At 33.7% G+C, this 20,213-nt stretch overlaps 3 protein-coding genes and 1 pseudogene across 6 annotated transcripts; 2 read left to right on the top strand and 2 right to left on the bottom strand.

The window, feature by feature from the left end:
• Positions 1 to 918: 918 nt before the first annotated feature.
• Positions 919 to 3,982, top strand: LOC108843193 (F-box/FBD/LRR-repeat protein At3g52680-like; annotated as a pseudogene).
• LOC108843194 (thioredoxin-like 2-1, chloroplastic) lies at positions 3,342 to 5,389 on the bottom strand. 2 transcript variants are annotated; one of them, XM_018616322.2, is made up of 4 exons: positions 5,156 to 5,389; positions 4,694 to 4,876; positions 4,455 to 4,619; positions 3,342 to 3,783 (listed from the first exon to the last, which is right to left on the bottom strand). In XM_018616322.2, exons 1-4 carry the CDS (start codon positions 5,345 to 5,347, stop codon positions 3,775 to 3,777), a joined length of 549 nt encoding a protein of 182 aa, XP_018471824.1. In that variant the 5' UTR covers positions 5,348 to 5,389; the 3' UTR covers positions 3,342 to 3,774. The 2 variants fall into 2 exon arrangements, with proteins under 2 accessions (XP_018471824.1, XP_018471822.1); XM_018616320.2 differs by lacking the exon at positions 3,342 to 3,783 and adding an exon at positions 4,106 to 4,366 and having other exon boundaries at positions 5,156 to 5,388.
• A 2,459-nt stretch (positions 5,390 to 7,848) lies between these two features.
• LOC108840079 (putative GATA transcription factor 22) lies at positions 7,849 to 9,647 on the bottom strand. Its single transcript, XM_018612900.2, has 3 exons — positions 9,263 to 9,647; positions 8,843 to 9,133; positions 7,849 to 8,475 (listed from the first exon to the last, which is right to left on the bottom strand). Exons 1-3 carry the CDS (start codon positions 9,545 to 9,547, stop codon positions 8,059 to 8,061), a joined length of 993 nt encoding a protein of 330 aa, XP_018468402.1. The 5' UTR covers positions 9,548 to 9,647; the 3' UTR covers positions 7,849 to 8,058.
• Positions 9,648 to 14,752: 5,105 nt separating this feature from the next.
• Positions 14,753 to 19,316, top strand: LOC108826227 (beta-galactosidase 12). 3 transcript variants are annotated; one of them, XM_018599622.2, is made up of 18 exons: positions 14,753 to 15,041; positions 15,256 to 15,351; positions 15,472 to 15,584; positions 15,681 to 15,747; positions 15,839 to 15,931; positions 16,034 to 16,177; positions 16,696 to 16,784; positions 16,920 to 17,025; positions 17,111 to 17,195; positions 17,280 to 17,398; positions 17,469 to 17,630; positions 17,708 to 17,883; positions 17,970 to 18,079; positions 18,158 to 18,267; positions 18,354 to 18,464; positions 18,554 to 18,664; positions 18,737 to 18,942; positions 19,005 to 19,316. In XM_018599622.2, exons 1-18 carry the CDS (start codon positions 14,868 to 14,870, stop codon positions 19,144 to 19,146), a joined length of 2,214 nt encoding a protein of 737 aa, XP_018455124.1. In that variant the 5' UTR covers positions 14,753 to 14,867; the 3' UTR covers positions 19,147 to 19,316. The 3 variants fall into 3 exon arrangements, with proteins under 3 accessions (XP_018455124.1, XP_018455130.1, XP_018455117.1); XM_018599628.2 differs by having other exon boundaries at positions 17,702 to 17,871; XM_018599615.2 differs by having other exon boundaries at positions 17,702 to 17,883.
• Positions 19,317 to 20,213: the final 897 nt, after the last annotated feature.

Below are 20,213 nucleotides of genomic sequence, written 5' to 3'. Positions count from 1 at the left end.
TTTTTAATGTAATATTTCTATTTTTATATTTTATATAGACTTATTATTTATTTTGTTATATATTTTTCAGATAGATGCTTAATGTAGTTTTTCTATTTCTTATATTGTATATTTACTTATTATTTAGTTTTATTATATTTATTTATTCTAATATTATAATAGATGTTTAATGTATTATTTTATTTCTTATATATTTATTATTTATTTTTCTGTATATTTTTCAGATGTATGTTTAATTTAGTTCTTCTATTTTTTATACTGTATATTTATTTTTTATTTTTTTATATTGTATATTTACTTATTCTAATTTTTTTGCTTTTCAATCAAATGATAATATTTCTGTTTTTATATTGTATATTTACTTATTATTTATTTTTTCTTATATTGTATATGTATTTATTCTAATATTACGATAAATGTTTCATATAATTTATTTTATATATTATATATTACTTATTGTTAATTTTTCTTATATTTTATATTTATTTATTCTAATTTTCTTATTTTTATATCAAATGATAATATTACGTAGATGTTTAATGCAATATTTCTATTTTCTATATTATATATCTACCTATTATTTATTTTTCTTTATATTATATATTTACTTACGATTTACTTTTTATTATTTAATAAGTACGTCATGTGGCTTCTTTATGAAAAATAATTTTATGTTGATCTAGACACTCTTTGAATCTTCAAATTAATAGTCTTTTTTATTAGCATAGGTTTATGTTGTATATTTATTTATTCTAGTTGTCTTTCTTATATCAAATAATAATATTACGATACATATTTAATATAATATGTATATTTATTTACTTATTATTTTCTTATTATATATTTATTGAATATTTATTTTTTATTAGTAATGCCATATGGAGCTTCATATAGTTTTTTTTATTAGTATAGATTATACATACATATATACACGTTAGGTTAGTTGCCCTCATTCAATCCCAAGAAAAAAAAAAACCTAGCTAGGGCTCCTTCAAGTCACAACGGCCATGAATCCAAAGTAAGTTCTTTCCGAGTCTCTACATGCGTTCTAGATTTCCTTACACTCCAATCTCCGACCAAAGTCTTATGATATTATCTTCGATTTTGCATCGTCTTAATTAATGTTTTCCATATCAGTTTTAGTGGTAGACTCTCCAGCAAGAGACGAGACCGGTTTGATGAGACACCAGATAAGATCAGTGACTTGCCCGATGCGTTGCTGCTTCTGATATTGTCCTTAATTCCTACAGTAGATGTTGTAAGGACTTGTGTTTTGTCGAAGCGATGGACAACTCTCTGGGAACGTGTGCCTAAACTCGACAAGAATAATAAAAGATTGTCGCACCAATTTGTTATATGTTCTTGATATCACGTAAACCATGCCTTCTAGAGAGTATGCGACTTAGTGAAACTCTCCCTGGCGCTTCTTCCAAGGCAGCCGCACAGATCTTGAAGATGGATTTCAAACGCCGGAGCTCCACCCTCCTTGTCTCCTCCTCCTTCTAAACAGCACTGGTACATTTGATTTCTACTTCTCCTAAGGCTTATTCAACCTCCAGCGACATGACTGCTTCAGCCTCAACCTGTTGCTTCTCACCTCTTCCAACACGAGGCAGATCTCATGCTCTCCGGTCTGTGCTTAGTCCGCCGCCGTCGGAACACCAGTTACCACCGGAGCCTCCAAACCCTCCAATACCCCCAGATCCGCCTCCCTCTTCTCGGGGTAGACCTTCATCTTCCCTACTTCACATCACATCCGCCTCTTCTCCACCAGATCCGTTGTTGCCTCCGTCACTCCGTCGTCCACTTGCCTGCTCTCTCCTCATTGTCATACATCTTCACTACCGAGATCAAGCTAAATGGTACTTTGAGATGTGCTTTCATTTTGTTGTGATGGATTTGGTGAGGCCTGTTGAGCTTCCTTTAACCATCTATGTATTGACTCTCAAGACAACGTGTTTTACTGGCCAGCAGATCAGTTGTGTTTTCAGCAAAGACTTGTGGACCCGATATGGTAATATTGGTGTCCAAAGTATTAGCCTGACCACAACCTCTGTTCCCTCGTCGAATGTCATCCTTAGCATCTCCATGCCTCCAACACCTGCAGCCGCTCTGAGTCGCACCATCCAGAAAGCATTGAGCTTGATGAGCATGGTCTATAATGTGGTTGTTGAGAGCCGGGTTCACATAGCCCTTTATCAGAGAGTGATCCTTTGTATATGGACATGCTTTTCCACTTGCTCATCCAATGTGTCTCAGCTTCTGATCCGTGCGTGGATTCTCTCAGTTTCCATGCCAGTTGCTCCAGTCATTTGTCTACTCTGCAGGAGGTTAACTTTGGAGTTCTTCACACTCAAGTTTCTCTCCGACAATTCAACGCTCTTTCGAGCTATCTTCGGCGATCTCCAGTCTAAAGAAGTCATCGGAATTGTCTTCGACATCCGTTCGATCTCCTCTGGGTTTGCATCAATCGGTTTCTCTCATCTCTCCCGATCAAAGAACACGATTGTTGATATCTTAGCCATAAAGGCTCTTATGTTTTTCGCTTCTATGTAATGGACTTCTGAGTTTGGACCATAGTTTTGGATTCATTCTCTTTTTTATTAATGAAATTTCAGTGACAAAAAAAAAAAGAGAGTATGCGACTTATCGTTGGATCAGATTGTAACGCTATTGATATCCCTGCTTGGATTAAGTATGCGGTTGAACATGGTTTGCGTGAACTTGAACTCGATCCTCACTCGGAAATTATCTGTTTGCCAAGATACATCTACGCTTGTAAAACACTCGAGGTCTTGAAACTTAAGTACCGTGTTCATGTAGATGTTCCTAACTCTCATGTTTGTTTCAAGTCCCTCAAGATCCTTAACCTTCGACTTGTGCACTTCAAGGACGATGATTCAGCACGTAGGCTTTTCTCAAGTTGTCCTAATCTTGAAAAATTGGATGTTATGCGATTTGTGGATAATGTGGTAAACTTTACTATTGAAGTACCATCTTTAAAGAGTTTACAATACATGATTTTAGTGATGGAGATGGTCTAAGAAGGTATGTGATAAATGCTCCTTCTTTGAACTACTTTTCCGTTAAAGGACTGAAAGATTATAAGTTTTCTATTGAGAATACGCCGGAGCTAAGAGAGGCGAAGATTATTAATGTTTCTGATATAAATACTGAGAAGATTCTCCTACCTCTTGCCTCATCAGTCAAACGTCTCTCCTTATCTTTATCATTTTTGGAGGTAAACTAATGTACCCTTTTGAGTTCACATCATTTCAACTCTTTTGTTGTCCAACTCTTTCACTTTTAAAAACTGATCTAATATTTTGGAGGCCATAAACTTTTAATAAGAACTTTCATTAAAAAAAATTCATAATTTGGAAGGCAACTCTATATGTATATAATCTTGAAAAAAGGCTAATGTTTCAGTGTACTTTTGCACAAATCAGGCAGTTATACAGTTTAACATATTTTGTTTGTTCGTACCGCAGACTAGGTGCGCTGATCGTATTGTCTTTGATCAGCTTGTATATTTGGAGCTAAACACTAGTAAAACCGAGTGGTGGAATCTACTTATGGTGTTGTTATTGAATTCTCCTACACTACAAGTTCTCAAGCTCACAAGATATGTAAGAAACTTACTTTCTAGGTTAACTTTTGCTCTTTGATAAAACATTTGTGTTCTTGATTTGGTCACAGAAGTCCAGGAAAGGCACTAAGGACCGCATGTCTAACCCACAATTTTGCAAACCAGTTAACGTTCCGCCTTGTTTGTCATCTTGCCTACAAAAAGTGGGAAAGATACAATGGACTACATGAAGAAGAGAGACAAATTGCAATGTACATACTAACAAATGCGAAACATTTGAAGGAAGCAAAATTTTCGGCGAAAAACAGTGACCTGAAAGAGAAATTTGAGATGATAAAGGTGTTAGCTCGTGAGCCTAGGGCCTCGCCTTCATGTCAGTTTTTCTTTGAGTAAATGTAAAAGATGGTTTTAAGATGAGATGCAACTAATGCAATTTCGTCCAAGTATGATACCTTAGTTCAGAGTCTTCAGACTCTTGAGATTCCACATTAGTTCTCACTTTCAGATACCAGTGGATTTATAAAACAAAGTGTGTTTTTTTTTAATTAGACTTTTTCAGTTTTTATCTACACAAGTTATGATGCAGAAAACGCAAATGGCAGTTAACATATATACATTGAAACGATCAAATAAATAAAACTTCTTCAATCAGATCCAGACATTGGTTGATTACAGGCTTGAACTTGAATCATCAATTTGCTCAGAAACCGAAGAAGAGTGGTTGTCACTTCTAATTCCTACATTATGTCTCTCTATAGCCTCTCTGAGTTTCTTAAACTGTGCATACATGTTCGTAGAAGCTTATTAGACTTAGAGGACAAGGAAGAACACAAAGAGAGAAGAGGATAAGAGAGAGAGAGCAAACCTTGGCGAGAGAGCAGGAGAAAGAATCAACTTGGCCATCAGAGCCGCGGTACAACTGGAAGTATGGTAACACCTTGACGTTCAAGCTTTTGCAGAGTGACTTGTTCTCGTCAAAGTTTACTTTAAGGAACAAGATTTCAGGGTGTTCTTCCGCTGTTTTGCACAGCTGCAAAAAAAAAAGAAAAAAAAAAGGTTTCACCTTTTGCTTTAAGATGAAACGAAAGGTGATTCAACTTTTACCTTAGGGAACATTGCTCGGCAAGAACCACACCAAGTTCCATAAAAATCAACGATAACTAATCTATCTCCCGCATCTTTCAAAGCGTTCAGAAACTGTTCGGTTGAGGTAATGTCGATCATGTTTGGCCCTGCTTTCTTCTCCCACCATTTTGGCTGTTCTGTTTCAGCAGCTAAAGCTTGTACCTACCCCCCACAAACGCAGAACAATGTTTCACCTCTTAGCTACAATACACAATAGCACTTCAATTGAAGTGATACAGTGACACACGACTGATGTAATCGTTACATCTCTCTCCCCCAACAAGACCGCATCGATAGTAATCTCTCAATCAATGACACTAGAAAACCCTAATTCCTGATCGACTACTACTGACATAAGCTTCAGCAGATTCCGAAACATGGGTTCTCTAGTTTCGGACATACACTTGAAACCCAACACATAAAGTTTCGGACTTGAATTACCTTTATACAGAGAGACTGCTTCCTTGTTGAGAAAACTAGATTTGAAGGAAGAAAAGACGAGGTTGAGAATGATAGACCGTAGAATCTGTTTAATGAATTAAGTAAGGGTATGATTCGGATTGGTGGAGAAATCGGAGTATGAGTAGATGAGGAAGCGTAAAGCGATCGAAAAGATGTCGGAGGAGGAGACATGAATCGCGCAAAGTGAAAGACTTTCGCCTTTTTTTCCTACTTCTGTTTCGCTTTTTAGTTTTTTTTTTTTTCCATTGAAGATACAATTGGCTTTCAGTCCCCAACCATCAAACTTATTCCAAAATAACCCCTTCAGTTTTGTTTGTAGATTTTGTATCCAAGGGGATTGAAAATCCTTTTTCTGTTTTTTTTTTCTAACGATCAATAGTAGTTTCTTAAGAACCTCAAAATACTAACTGATAATACTAACTGATAAAAGCAACACTGTTAGAGGATCAAGAAAGAAAATTTGGAAGAGACTGGATACTGTAAAAAGTTCTGGTGGTTTAAGTGCAACTAGATTTTGACCCGTCCTTAAAAGGGCGGGTATATTTTTTTGTTTTAAATTTAGTTTTCATATTTGTGTTTTCTTTGTAATTATATTAGTACGTTTCTTTGTAATCATATTTGTGTGTAAATCAAAATATATTTTATTAAATAATGACAATTTAAAAATTGGTCCGGTGTACGTTCGGTTAAGGTGGGTTGCGGATCGAACCCGACTCGCTGAACCGCCAATCCGCGGGTTTCAGTTTTGTTCTGGTCAAAAAATCTGAATGTATAACCCGTAAACAAATAATTTTGTACCCACTCCGCTTAAATTTACGGTTATCTGCGAGTTATATATTTTTAAACAATAATTCTTTAATATAATTATTATAAAAATATATAAAAATATATTTATAATAAACCTTTTATCTATTATCAAAACTCATCTACAGTTATATATTTTGATTTGAATATAAAAATATTTGAAACTTAAATAAGATATATGGTTTGAAAGTTAAGGTCGGATCATATTTTTTTTTTTTTACGTTTTGGTCAAAACAAAACAATAATTTAAATATGTAATTTTAATGCCAATCAAAAGGATTTATCGTTGTCCAAGTTCTCGTTATTTTCTCGTGATAGAATATTATTTATGAAAATGTAACATCAGTATTTATATTTTGAAACATCACATGTATTCTCATCCCTAAATAAGAATGTGGTTGAACATTCTGTTTGAAAATATGTATATTTAGTTTGGGTTTGAAGAAACTACATATAACATATAAGCCTTATACTTATATCCATTTATTAATTTGGGTTTGTACAAATTGCATATAACTTATAGATCTTGTACAACCATTTGTTATGTATATTCGTTTAGTTAGTTACGTGAACATAAATCTATGAATTTTAATAGCATAAATATTTTAAATTTCGACCTATGATAATAATATAAATCTATTTAGACTCATTAAAATCTATTAGCTAATTGGTCTTGTAATCCGGAAAAGGTCTTTTAGTTTTTATTTTTGTTTTTTTATAAACTACCTATATATGATTGCTTATTTTGAAAACATAGATATTAAAAGTGGGTTTAATGGAAATTTTTATTGGGATTTGCTAGAAATATGTTTTCAACATTTTCGAAAATATTGGTTAGTAATTTAAATAAAATCCCAGATTAAAAGGTATAAAAGGTATAAAGTTGTGTGCTTTGGATGTAATTAGTTAAAATCTGAACATCAATTTACGGTTACAAAGGAAAATAAAGAGTTGTGTGTTTTGCATGTAGGAAGTAAGAAACATGTCGACTTACGGATTAGTTATATATGTATTTTGGTCTAAGTTATATATGTATTATGATATGGGGTATGTATATTAGGTAGAAGAAAAGGAACCTACAAATATGTCTGTTTCTCAAAAAATGTTTTTTAAAAAAAGAAGCTTTTTTGTGATTAAACCTAGCAAGTTTGTATCATCATACCCATTACCTACACAGATTTTTATATGAAATCCTACTCACGTTAAAGTTAGTATGACAGTTTTTACCTCCAAAGAGAAGTGGGTTCCGCATAGTTTGTGGCAGTTACAAATTTACAATCGTATTAGACGCCTTTATAGATATATATGCTAAACACTGCTAGATAATTATTCAAAATGTGTTTATAAATAATTGGATTGAACCTTTATCAACTGGTTATACAGAAAAATTAATAGAATAGATTACAATGCGTCACACACCACATAGGAAACCAGGAATCTGGAATAGGTTAGATCATAAGAAGCATGGTGAAATTTAAATCCCGGCATTCTATTGAAAAAGCTGAATGTTCTGCCTTGTCATGGACGATGATGATGGTACAGTTATAATTACACAGAACATGTGAACTTGAAAACATCATATTTAAATATATATATTTTATTGAATGATTATGATCTTAAACAGATATTTTTCTGGCCTCTACAGACATTTTTCAGGAAATAAAAATTATGTTTCTAAAGTGAAAAATGGTTTTATGGATTTTGTATTTTTAATGTTTTTTTCGCTCTGAATGTATATATCATTTAGAGAATGGTTTTACAACTTGACTAGATACATATAGAGATATATATGGATATATTAATGTAACTCTATCTAAAGTTTCAAACATATAACCCAATGAAAATTCGATCAAAAAAAAAAAACCCAATGAAAAATCAAGAACTTCCGCATTATCGGAATATCCAACTCATACATAATACTCTCAATACTAAAAACTATCAAAGTTGGGCTGACTGATATTAATCTATCAGCGCAAAAAAAAAAAAAATTTAATCAAGTATATGAGGGATTAAGACATAGTTTATAAAAATCATTCCCTGATTTCTTAAAGAAGAGTGCATTTTAATAAAAATAAGGATCACCCGTGAACCATTCCGTACGATAGAGCCATTAGTAAAATGGCAGCCTCCTTCTCATCTTGAGGAAAAACTTGCTGATAAGCTGAGCTTTTTCTCAACATCATCGCTAGATCATCAGAATAAAACTTGTTTGAAGAGGAAGATGTCGAGGAAGACGACATAGTGGATTTGCCTTGGTTCTCCAAATATCCGGATCTTACGGGCTCCATCGATGTATTCGTGCTCTTACATTTCTTTACCTTTGGAGCCAAAGAAGAATAGAGATTGCTAACTTCATTTGATCTCTTGTTCTTGCTTTGCATCTTTTTCTTCAGGAGGGGTGGTGACAAGTACTCAGAGTTTGTGGTTGCGCCTGCAGCTGCCATAGCGGCCTGCCTCGCCTTCCTTTGCCTTATCCCACACGCATTACATAGAGACTGTAATAACAAAACCAACATGAGCGTTAATTAGTTGATTAATTATATTGTGAGATAAAACTTTTAGAAGGTTCCATTTAAAGAATTTTGTTTAACCTAGTTAGAAGTACTAGCTAAGTTTTTATTTAAGGTACTGGATAATTTTTGTTGGTGAATTTATATATTTAGGTTTCTTGTGCTAATATTAGTCTAATAAAAATACATCAAATTTCTTTCTTTTTTTGAAAATTAAATTTCAAAATCTTCTTAAAAAACAAAAAATACATCAAATTTCAAAAATACATCAAATTTCTGAGAGAGCTTCTAATAGTGATCTATAATATGAAATTAATTTGTTGAATTAGCTAGTATATGTATGGTTGGTTACCTTGGGACCTCTCGGACCACTTCTCCAAAGAGGAGTCTTGGTCGTGTTACAATCGGAACAAATCCTAATTACGCAATTGTTGCTTCCGTTATAACCAGTCTCGTTAACAATAATATTGTACTGGTTTGCCGAGGTTTTCTTGATCATCGTCTTCCTCTTCATCAGTTTCACCTGTTCATGATCATGATGCCTGTCTTTCTTCAGTATTGTCAATTTTAGTCGTGTCTCCTTCTTTGGCACCATTTGATCGCTTGATGGTGATCCACCATCATTAGAGACAAACTTCTTGGTCTGAAATTTCCATAAGACCATTGTAGAATAATTTGGTTAATTAGTTAAAGTTTCATATAACAATACTATACAATTTCTAGGTGTTAATAATCAAGAAATCGGTATATTTATTCACTTCCAATTTTATACCTCGAGGGATTGGGAGAGATAGGGATCAAGAAAACCATGAAAAGTGTTGTTGTTATACCCAACATGTACTTGATCTTGGTGAGAGTTGATCAAGAAAGGGAGGTGAGAAAGAGATGGTGCAGTCAAAGAAGATGATGAAGAAGAGAGATTCCAAGGAGTTAAATGATCGTCATCATCATGATATCGATGGTGGTTATGATGAAGAGAGGATCCAAGAGGAGAGAAAAAAGGTTGGTCGATTTGATCTTCATTGAGATCTATACTGTAATGAAAACTCGAACCCATGATCAAAGAGATCAGTGAAGAAAAGAGAAGAAAGAAGAGAGAATATGAGAGATCAGGGACAAGCAAAGAAGGACCCAAGTTATACTGTAATTGACCCTTTTTAAAGGCAAGGGACAACGTACTAGCCAAAAACAAACACTTACTTACATATATATATGTACATTATTTTTGAAACACTATATATATATATATATATATAGTTTATATGCAAGATCAATTTACTACTAGTATAATTTAGAAAAATTGAAAAGATAGTGATAAAACTGTTATTTATGATAGGTACATTTTGTGAACCATGTTTAGTTTAAGATGTTAGGAGTTTATAAGTATGCATAAAAATGAAATAAATTACCTAGCAAAGAAATACAGATATCCAGACATTTTCTATCTTTTCTCCCTGTTGACTTAGCTAACATGCATGCTGTCAAACTTATAATAGCTTGATGAAAATACTAAATATATGTTTTAATGAATAGATCAATTCTATCATATATTGTCCGAGCTTACTGTTAAATAATATATACCATGCATGCACAAAGTATGATATATCTATAACACGTGATCTTTCGACGGGGATGTGATTCATCAATAATCATTTTAGAGAGAGAGAGAAGACAAGAGATAAGCTTATTTCTCAAAAAAAAGAGAGACAAGAGATAGGTTTAGAATGGCAAAGGAAGAAAACAACCCCACCTTAGTATTCGCCAAAACCATTCAATAACTGATCAAATTTTACAAGTCAATCAGGACCCCTCCGCATAATATATTGTCTAATTTTTATGTATTTTCAATTTCATGAGTCTACTAGCTACCACATGTTCTAAAAAGTTGTATAGTACCGATTGATTATGAAATTTTGTTTTACATGTCGCGGATAAAACAGAAGTGATCATCGTCTAGGGTTCACCGTATATAAGATTTCTTTGCGTTATACTATATCCAAACCCTCATCATCGAAGCTTATGAGCTTAAAGAATTCTAGTATATATCCGTGAGGATATGGATGATGGAGATTTGATCCAAGGGAGAATATAGGTAAGATAGATTAAGGGTTTGATAGATGATCATTTTATTTCCGTTTGAAATTTTATTCAATATTTTTGTGAAATATAATAATTAAAATTATAGAAGTAGGGACAAAGATCTGAATGATCAAAACCGGATCACAAAGAAACAAAAGAAAATATTAAAACGAAGGTCTTTCACCTTTCAAAGTTCCTTAGCTACAACTTGCTTTATGCACATACATCCAACTATAGCAGCTGTTATGTAACCGTATCACATGTATGTCTACCTTTTAATTTTAGTGGAGAAAAAACTTTTGAATTTTACCTTTGGGTAAGTAAATGGTACTATAAAATAAATATAAAAAGGCAAAATTTCGCTTTTTTTTAAGTGACAATTGCTTTTATCAGGGTTGTATGTTACTCTTCCGGTTCCAAAAGTCATTAACAAGTTTTTTTTTTGATCAAAGTCATTAACAAGTTTAAAACATAAAACTTGATAAATTAGTTGAACTCGCGGTCGATCTGTCCATCAACTACTATAAGTTCTAGTTGCGCCCATTGAAACACATCTAAGGGCAACTGGGAAAACTACATGAAGAATAGAATCTGAATCACAATAAATGAAGTCAGAATCAGATAGATATGTATTTAGGAAGAAAACAGAAGAGGCATGAGAAAAATAAACGATAGAGAGATGGGATACGTATGCTGCATAGGGATCACAAACTCCAACAAGGCAACAAGTGACACTCTGAGAGGAACAACACACACATGACGATGTATATATCTATAGATATGTGAATGTCAGAACAATTGGGGTCATGTCCAACGTTTTGGTACTTTTCACGACTTGTCTCTTTTTATTGGTTTCTTATATATTAAAGATTTCCCAAAAGGGACCATTACCTCTCTGATCTTCACCACCGTATCATCTGTCCTGTGACACTTCTCTTTCTCTTCGGTATTGTCGTCTAATCTTTACCTCATTATCACATATATTTCATTCATTAATCATAAGCTGGATTTTCTAAGATTTGCTTCGCTATTGTCCAGAGTAATCTTTAACGCGCCCGTTAAATAGAGAGATGTGTGTATGTGGTGTAGGGATGTTTAAACGGGCAGGATTTAAACGGGCCTGGGCAGCCCGTATTAACATCCCTATTGTGGTGTTCAGGTAAATACATCAAAAGATCATGAGTTTGGGCTCTGTGTGAAGAAGGAACTTCGTCTTTTGATGCAGTTCTCTCCTAGTAATAGTCCATGAATTATGGTAAGAGAGAATAAGTTTCCCAATATATACACAAATTAACTAACACAAATAACGTATTGAGCAAATATGAACTAAAATGTTTTGTTAAAAAAATGAACTAAAATGTAATGTTTATATTAGAATTTGGATTTAAAATATAAAATTTTCATACTTTGATAAATTATCAACCAAAAAGTTACACACTTCGAATAAAATTTTCGTATGACGTAAGTGGATTTATGGGACTCTTAAGAAAATATGACATATTTTATACAAAAATAACAAAATAGGTCCATTTTTTTCAAAAATGATTACATAGTATAAATTAAGTTGTAATTCCAAAAAATATTAAAGCCTAAATCCTAAAAATGAAACATTAGAACCCAAAAGCCAAACCCAGAAGTTTAAAATAGACCATTTTTCTTCGTGTTCCATTTTGTTACAACGATGAATAAAGAACAGTAACTAATAAACATATGATCTTTGTTCAAAAAAGTAAAAAAGAAAAAAACATATGAGCTTTGTTCCCAATTTTGACGATTCTTTGTTTGCTACTGGACAGACATGGGTTAATTACTAAAAGCAAAGAGTTGATACTAACGGGCCTCAGAAGAAATTTGAGCCCATTGGGACCATATTTTATGGATAAATTCTAATTTACGTATAAGGGTCGAGTGGAAGTTTTTGGGGGAACCGGAAATTAGGCTATGATTGTTTATTTGGTTTTTGAATTTTAGTTTTTAGTTTTGAAAACAAGACATGGATTGGAGATTAGAGATTTTGACCCAAAAAAAATTATAGGAGATTAGAGATTATTTATTTCAAGCAGAATCATTTCTAGTGATTAGAGATTATATGTGTCTACAAAACAAGACATGGAAAATATGTCTAAACAAAGATACATCTACATAGTGTTTGTGTGAAACAAGTCGAGGGAAAGTATAAAAGTTTGTATAAACAAAGAATAACGGTATATCTGCCACAAATCACAATGGTTAGTTGGTGAAAGTTGGGAGGTTTGGATAGGGTGGTGCTAGTAGGAGTTGGTTAATTAGAGCCACGCGGCAGTCTCTGAATGGCTAATCGGCCGTGGAAGACTGGGAAGGTAAAGCTTTTAGTTAGCGAAGTTACGCCAATGGGATGCGGCTACTTGACTTTCTCAAGTTTCGACCAACCACAAATGTCAACTAAACCTCATCTAATTGCATACAACAATGTTGATTTAATGATTTTAATTCATATAGTATATAATTGTGTATGTCCATCGAGTTCAAGAATGTTTTTTTGATTTTTTTATAACCGTGGTATGATCTTAAAACCTTTTCAAGTCAGAAGACTAATCACCACGAAATCCGCAAAATCCGCGTTTTTTGCCATTTAAAACTTTCCGGTTGGCTAAAGAAAATCAAATTTGAAACGATACTTACAACTGTGAATTCTTTACCACTAGACCAAGACCACTTGGTTAACAAGAATGTTAACATGGTTTTGCTATTTTTGTTTTCACAATGTCCATACTTATTTGTGACCATATTCTCACTATCCATTAATGCATTTCGTTTTTCACTAGACGTACATATTTTTATCAAAATGACCTAAATGAGGTACAATTTTAATTTCTTACAGTGAAAAAAAAGCGTCACCTGTTCAGAAAAAGGTGTCACCAATCCCATTTTTAAATCTTTGCCTAAGGTCTTTAATGTACAAGGGACATTCATCCCTAGCTGAAGTAACTTGTTTAAGTATAAAACTTAACCACTAACATAACTTACATTCGTATAGAAAATAATTTTGTCAAATCATATATCATAAAAATATACTTTAGTGCAACCGACTTTTACTCTAGTCTTCCACCTTTACTTTGGATCGCGGACCACACCAACTGTAATATATCACACATTTTGATGATTTCATAACGATCTGCAAAATAAATGCTCAAGAACTTATGAGGTTAATCTTACAAGTCAACATGAAACTAGCATGTTAAACTGTTTAGAAACTATTTAGAAAATTAATTATTCAATTTTACCAAAAAAAAAATTACTCAATTTCGATTTTATGGAATGTGAAAGAACTCATATTTAAGGTCGTGCAAGTGGGTTTGGTTATTTGTATACTATATATAAGCCTAGGATTTTTTTTAACAAAAAAAAATAAGAAGTGGAAAAGCTCAATGGTAGATATAAAAGTGAAAAACCCAATACGGTGTCGGTAACTGCCTTTCAATTTCCGTTGGCGATCGAGAAATTAAAAAATATTGGTATCGTCGAGATACACAGAATAGGCGGTTAGTTTTGGCCGTTGGACATTGTTCCCAACACTGTCGTTAATTAAAAAGAAAAGTAAAATTTAAAATTCAAGAAAATAGAAAGTGAAGAAATGAAAAATTGTAAACTACGCAATTGGTAACTGACAAGCTACTAAGGGTTCAACTTCAAAGTCACTCGTCCTAAGCAACAATATTGGTGTATTTTTTTTTTGAAAACAACAATATTGGTGTATTGGGAGAATAGAACATATGAATTCTGACGTCAAAAAATAAACACATTCATTTAATAATCTATACATACAAGTTCTATGATACAACAAGAAAACCAAAGTTGGGATTTACAAATAATAGAAAAGTACTCCTGGATTAGTGTAAAATTTAAATGTTTGAAAATTCTATTATAGTTAATGTAAATTTTATTTTATGATTTAAACATGAAAAGTGAAAATTAATTGGTCAACTCAATTTTTTTTTATTTACACTGCTTTACAACTTTTTAATATGCATTCCAAATTTTATTGAGTATAACTCAAATTCTAAATTGAACATTTAGATTTTATTAAATGTAACAACTAAATATGAAATTTAAGTATTTAAATATTACGTTCTAATCAATTGTGTTTACACATGATATGCGTCAACCACTCAACCTTAATATATAAAGAGACCATATTAGCTTCAAGAACCTCGTGAGTTCCTCCTCCAAACCACAAATACCCCAATACCTAAAATTTAAGGTGGAATATTCTTTACCAGTTTCTCAGAATAAAATTGGTTTTGCAAACAACGGAGGAAATGGGGTTGAATTTAAGGAATAAGGCTTGGATTTTTCTGGGTATTATTTGTTGTTCATCGTTGATTTGTTCAGTTAAAGCAATGGTCACTTACGATCATAAAGCCGTGATCATCAATGGTCAGAGAAGGATTCTTCTATCTGGGTCCATTCACTACCCAAGAAGCACAGCTGAGGTATTCTTCAGCATTTTTGATTTAACGAAAAAATATCTTATGATATGTGTATGGATTATTAGAACTAAATGTTATTTTCTTCTCTTCTTTCCTATAGCCTTTTTTCTGTGTTTCTGCACCTGGGTTTTGCTTATAGTTTACACTATTTCATTACAAAATTGTATTTCTGTGTAAGATAATTAAAAATCTTGTGAATGCTCTGTTCTATATGCAGATGTGGCCTGATCTTATACAGAAGGCCAAAGAAGGAGGCTTGGATGTTATACAGACTTACGTTTTCTGGAATGGGCATGAACCTTCTCCTGGACAAGTAATTTTACAAAATGAAGCAGACTATTATTATTTAATTTTGTTTTTCACTCGTAGACTATGACCAAAACCATAACCCTCGAGTCCTTGTCTAATGCTTATTATGTGTTCTTTGGTTCAGTATTATTTTGAGGACAGATATGATCTGGTTAAGTTCGTTAAGCTGGTACAACAAGCTGGTCTGTATGTTCATCTCAGAATTGGTCCTTACGTTTGTGCCGAATGGAACTTAGGGTAAAATTAATTTAAGTGTTAATGTAAATAAAATTTGTAAAATTGTTTCTTTTTATCAAAATATTTATCTGAGTAAATATGTTTCATTGGTTGTAGAGGGTTTCCTGTTTGGCTCAAATATGTTCCCGGTATGGCATTTAGGACCGACAATGAACCTTTCAAGGTCTAAAACTCTCTCATTTTCCTCTTATAGAAATATTACACTCTCTGGATAATTTATTAACTAGAAAAACATTTGATGTGATAATAAAAAGGCTGCAATGCAAAAATTCACTGAGAAGATTGTGGGGATGATGAAAGAAGAAAAATTGTTTGAGACACAAGGAGGACCCATCATTCTGTCACAGGTTTATATGTTTCCCATAGTTTAGATAAACCAAAAATGATTCTTTAATGTTCGAATTTTAGATTTTTATTGTATGTGTATAAAATATGGAAAAAATGGGCAGATAGAAAATGAGTATGGACCAATAGAGTGGGAGATAGGAGCACCAGGAAAAGCATACACAAAATGGGCAGCTCAAATGGCAGAAGGACTCTCCACAGGTGTCCCATGGATTATGTGCAAGCAAGATGATGCTCCTGACTCCATTGTATGTCTTTTCTTTTTCTCCCTTTAGTTATTACATTTTTTTATATTTTTATAACATTTTTCGTTTTGTGTATTTAAAAAGTGAGAAAGAAATAGTTTAACTCATATGTTATGTTATTGTGCTCTCTTAAATATTTTCTCTTATAATATACCTAATTATTCTTGTATAATTATTTCAGCAAAAGAACAAGTTTGTTTAGCTTTTTTTGTCTAGTTGTGTGTTCTTTAAGCAAAGCTGAAGTTTCGTTTTTGAATATTTTACTACATTTTCTTGTCTTGTCTTATTTTTCCTCTTAATAATACACATACCTCATCCCATTATTGTATATGTTTTCTTTCAGGCAAAAGACGATGTTTGTTTATTCATATGTTTGAATTATTGAATTTCTTTTTGTGTTTGTATTCTATATCTCTAATCATCTCTTTCCTTTTCTTTTTTTTGAGAAAGTTACTATCTTTTCAAACTTTTGTCACATTTATTCACCGCTACTGCGTTTTTCTTCTGTGCTTGGGCAATAGATAAACACATGCAATGGGTATTATTGTGAGAATTTCAAACCAAATTCAGACAACAAGCCGAAGATGTGGACAGAAAACTGGACTGGTTGGTAAGTCACGCAACCTAACAATATCTAAACCGAAATCAATTTTTTTTATAAATATTTAAACTAAAATTATTTTAAGTATGTTTTATTACAAAAAAGAGTAAAATTTCTGTGTGAACTTGCAAAAAAAAAAACCAGGTTCACGGAGTTTGGAGGTGCCGTACCATACAGACCAGCCGAAGACATTGCCTTCTCTGTGGCTCGCTTCATACAGAACGGTGGCTCCTTCATCAATTACTATATGGTACCTTCTTATATATTCTTTATTCTTGAGATAACCTAATAACAAGATTTGATTATTAATTGTCTAACGAGACGTTGTCAAACAGTACCACGGAGGAACGAACTTCGACAGAACAGCCGGTGAGTTCATGGCTACTAGCTATGACTACAATGCTCCACTCGATGAATACGGTAACTTTAACTCTCATCACCTGAAGAAACACACAATGTTAACAAACTATATCTAACGCTTTTTTTGGGGTTACGTGTTCAAAGGGTTACCGAGAGAACCTAAGTATAGTCACTTAACGAAGTTACATAAGGTCATCAAGCTCTGTGAGCCAGCATTGGTCTCTGTTGATCCTACAGTCACATCCCTCGGTGATAAACAAGAAGTAATGGATACACTTCAAAGCAAAAGCAATACACAGTTCAAAGATTATCTAACCTTAGTTTGTTTTTTAGGCTCATGTGTTCAAATCCAAGTCATCTTGCTCTGCTTTTCTCTCAAACTACAACGCTAGTTCTGCTGCAAGAGTCTCCTTCGGGGGATCTACATATGATCTACCTCCTTGGTCTGTTAGTATTCTACCAAACTGCAAAACCGAATATTACAACACTGCAAAGGTAAATCAACATTCAAAGCTTATCAAACACGTTACATTGTTGAGACCACTGAGAATGACCTGTGTTACAAGGTACAGGTCAGTGCACGAAGCATACACATGAAGATGGTTCCCACAAACACACAATTATCTTGGGGATCATACAGCGAAGAGATTCCTTCTCCAAATTATAATGGTACATTTACCAAAGATGGGCTTGTGGAACAGATAAGCATCACCAGAGACAAGACTGACTATTTCTGGTATCTGACAGAGTGAGCACTACTTGGAAAACTCTTGACTATCTTACTGACTCTACGGAGAGGAACTCATGGTTGGTTTTCCTTGTGGATATAATCAGCATTACAATCGGTGCTGATGAGAAGTTCTTGAAGACTGGTGAAGACCCTCTTCTTACTATTGAATCAGCTGGACATGCTCTTAGTGTATTCGTTAATGGTCAGCTTGCAGGTATGATTCAGATAGGCCAAAGACAGCCCCGCATGGTAGCTTTTGTATTGTCTTCTTAAAAAAAAAGTCTGTGTTCAGGAACTGCTTACGGATCACTGGAGAAACCAAAGCTAACATTTAGTCAGAAGATCAAACTAACTGCAGGAGTCAACAAACTTGCCCTGTTAAGTATAGCAGTGGGTCTCCCGGTTAGTTCTCTTGATGAATCAAGTAGTTCATCTCTGCGCTTTTTTCTGATTACAATCTGAGCGTTGTCTTCCTGTATTGCTCACAGAACGTTGGCTTGCATTATGAGACTAGGAATACTGGTGTTCTTGGCCCAGTCACACTGGAGGGAGTTAACTCCGGAACATGGGATATGTCTAAATGGAAATGGTCCTACAAGGTCCTATTGAAAATTCAACAGCAAACTTTAATGCTTCTACATCTTAACAACCATCATTACAATGTTTTTTCTTTCTGTGATTCAAGCAGATTGGTACTAAAGGTGAAGCTCTGAGCCTTCATACCGTAACCGGGAGTTCCACCGTTGAATGGAAAGAAGGATCATTGGTGGCCAAGAAACAACCCTTGACCTGGTACAAGGTAAAAGAAACAGAGAGATTATTCTTACCAACAAAGCTAGATCAAATATTTAAGTTTCTTTTTTTTTTGTAGTCTACTTTTGACACAACAGCAGGCAATGAACCATTGGCTTTGGACATGAACACAATGGGGAAAGGACAAGTCTGGATAAATGGTCAGAACATTGGACGTCACTGGCCTGCATATAAAGCTCGTGGGAAATGTGAACGGTGCAGCTATGCTGGAACGTTCAACGAGAAGAAATGTTTGAGTAACTGTGGAGAAGCTTCTCAAAGATGGTGAGTGAGGAAAAATTACCTAATCTTTTTCTTTAGGCCAAATCTAATCTTTTGGTTTTCAGGTACCATGTGCCTCGTTCGTGGCTGAAGCCATCTGCGAACTTAATAGTTGTACTTGAGGAGTGGGGTGGTGACCCCAATGGGATCTCTCTTGTACGAAGAACATCCAAGAAAATAGCTTCTGAGTCCATCTTTTCAGGATAAAAAAGAGCTGTTTGTGATGGGGTTATGTGCAAGTAAATTTTAAGAATACAGATTGTATGTACATATGTATACGGGAAATTGTTATATTGGCTCATATTCATCTGCCTATTCACATTACGAAGTCTGTAAAGAATATTTTACACAGCTTATAACTTTTCAATCTTCACCTCCTTCTTGTGAATATAAATTAGATAGTAATGACTAATGAGGTAAACGGTCCTTGGTCTATCAGCAGTTAACACAATATCCTATGTGTTTCTTGTCCACATTCCCCTCTTCTTTTACTGAGCGTTCAGTCCTTTGCCTCTTTGGTCATGTTTCATATAAGCAAGTTTTTTATTTGCAGTCATATCAAAATAAGCTACTACTATACGACTAAAACGAGTTATGTATTGTCTATCATCTGATAACCTGGACAAGTTAATGCCTCAGGTTGCGTCTTTGTGTTGTTTGCCATGTGGTAGTCCCTTTCTTTAATCCCAGTGACGACTCTCTCTTCCACTAGCTGCATTGTTTTGTAGAAAGACAAAGAAAAGTCTTTTTCTTTTCTCTGTCACACACTTGCACACGAGGTTTTCTGTTTCTTAGCCTTTCTTCTTCACTTCTTTTTGTTTCTCTTTTCCTTTTCTTTCCCGCTTTCAACTCTTTTTAAATATCATAACAATGGACGAAAAATGATCCATTAACAATGAACTCAAGTATGCATTTTATAAATGGTGGTCCAGTTCATAAAATTAGAGCATTTTAAGAGGAATATCTTAAAATAAAATTATTACTAAAAATGAATAGTAACTCGAGTATGTCGTTCACATCCCCTAGTCTATATTTGAGAAGTGATTTGCCACATGTCTTCTCTACAATCGTTTTCACAAAACAAATTGTGACGTGGCTATTAAGATTGATGACATCCCCTAATCTATATTTGAGAAGTGATTTGCCATATGTCTTCTCTACAATCGTTTTCACAAAAAAAATTGTGACGTGGCTATTAAGATTGATGACATGTCATATGGTTAAATATAACATGGACAATTACATTTAATGCTGATATATATTTTCGGAAATCT

The sequence above is a fragment of the Raphanus sativus genome, chromosome 2 (assembly GCF_000801105.2).
Source record: "Raphanus sativus cultivar WK10039 chromosome 2, ASM80110v3, whole genome shotgun sequence".
Taxonomy (NCBI): Eukaryota; Viridiplantae; Streptophyta; class Magnoliopsida; order Brassicales; family Brassicaceae; genus Raphanus; species Raphanus sativus.
The sequence above is the reverse complement of the archived record's forward strand: the minus strand, read 5'-3'. Positions and strand labels throughout refer to the sequence as shown.

What these genes read in the sequence shown, in the direction of transcription:
- LOC108843194 (XM_018616320.2), bottom strand. Translation starts at nt 5,347, where the DNA reads ATGTCTCCTCCTCCGACATCTTTTCGATCGCTTTACGCTTCCTCATCT. An exon ending in AGCAGTCTCTCTGTATAAAG is followed by an intron (nt 4,877 to 5,155) that starts GTAATTCAAGTC and finishes TGTGGGGGGTAG; the next exon opens with GTACAAGCTTTAGCTGCTGA. An exon ending in GCCGAGCAATGTTCCCTAAG is followed by an intron (nt 4,620 to 4,693) that starts GTAAAAGTTGAA and finishes TTTTTTTTGCAG; the next exon opens with CTGTGCAAAACAGCGGAAGA.
- LOC108840079 (XM_018612900.2), bottom strand. Translation starts at nt 9,547, where the DNA reads ATGGGTTCGAGTTTTCATTACAGTATAGATCTCAATGAAGATCAAATC. An exon ending in ATCTCTCCCAATCCCTCGAG is followed by an intron (nt 9,134 to 9,262) that starts GTATAAAATTGG and finishes TGGAAATTTCAG; the next exon opens with ACCAAGAAGTTTGTCTCTAA. An exon ending in GTGGTCCGAGAGGTCCCAAG is followed by an intron (nt 8,476 to 8,842) that starts GTAACCAACCAT and finishes TTGTTATTACAG; the next exon opens with TCTCTATGTAATGCGTGTGG.
- LOC108826227 (XM_018599615.2), top strand. Translation starts at nt 14,868, where the DNA reads ATGGGGTTGAATTTAAGGAATAAGGCTTGGATTTTTCTGGGTATTATT. An exon ending in ATGAACCTTCTCCTGGACAA is followed by an intron (nt 15,352 to 15,471) that starts GTAATTTTACAA and finishes TCTTTGGTTCAG; the next exon opens with TATTATTTTGAGGACAGATA. An exon ending in CCCTCGGTGATAAACAAGAA is followed by an intron (nt 17,399 to 17,468) that starts GTAATGGATACA and finishes TTTGTTTTTTAG; the next exon opens with GCTCATGTGTTCAAATCCAA.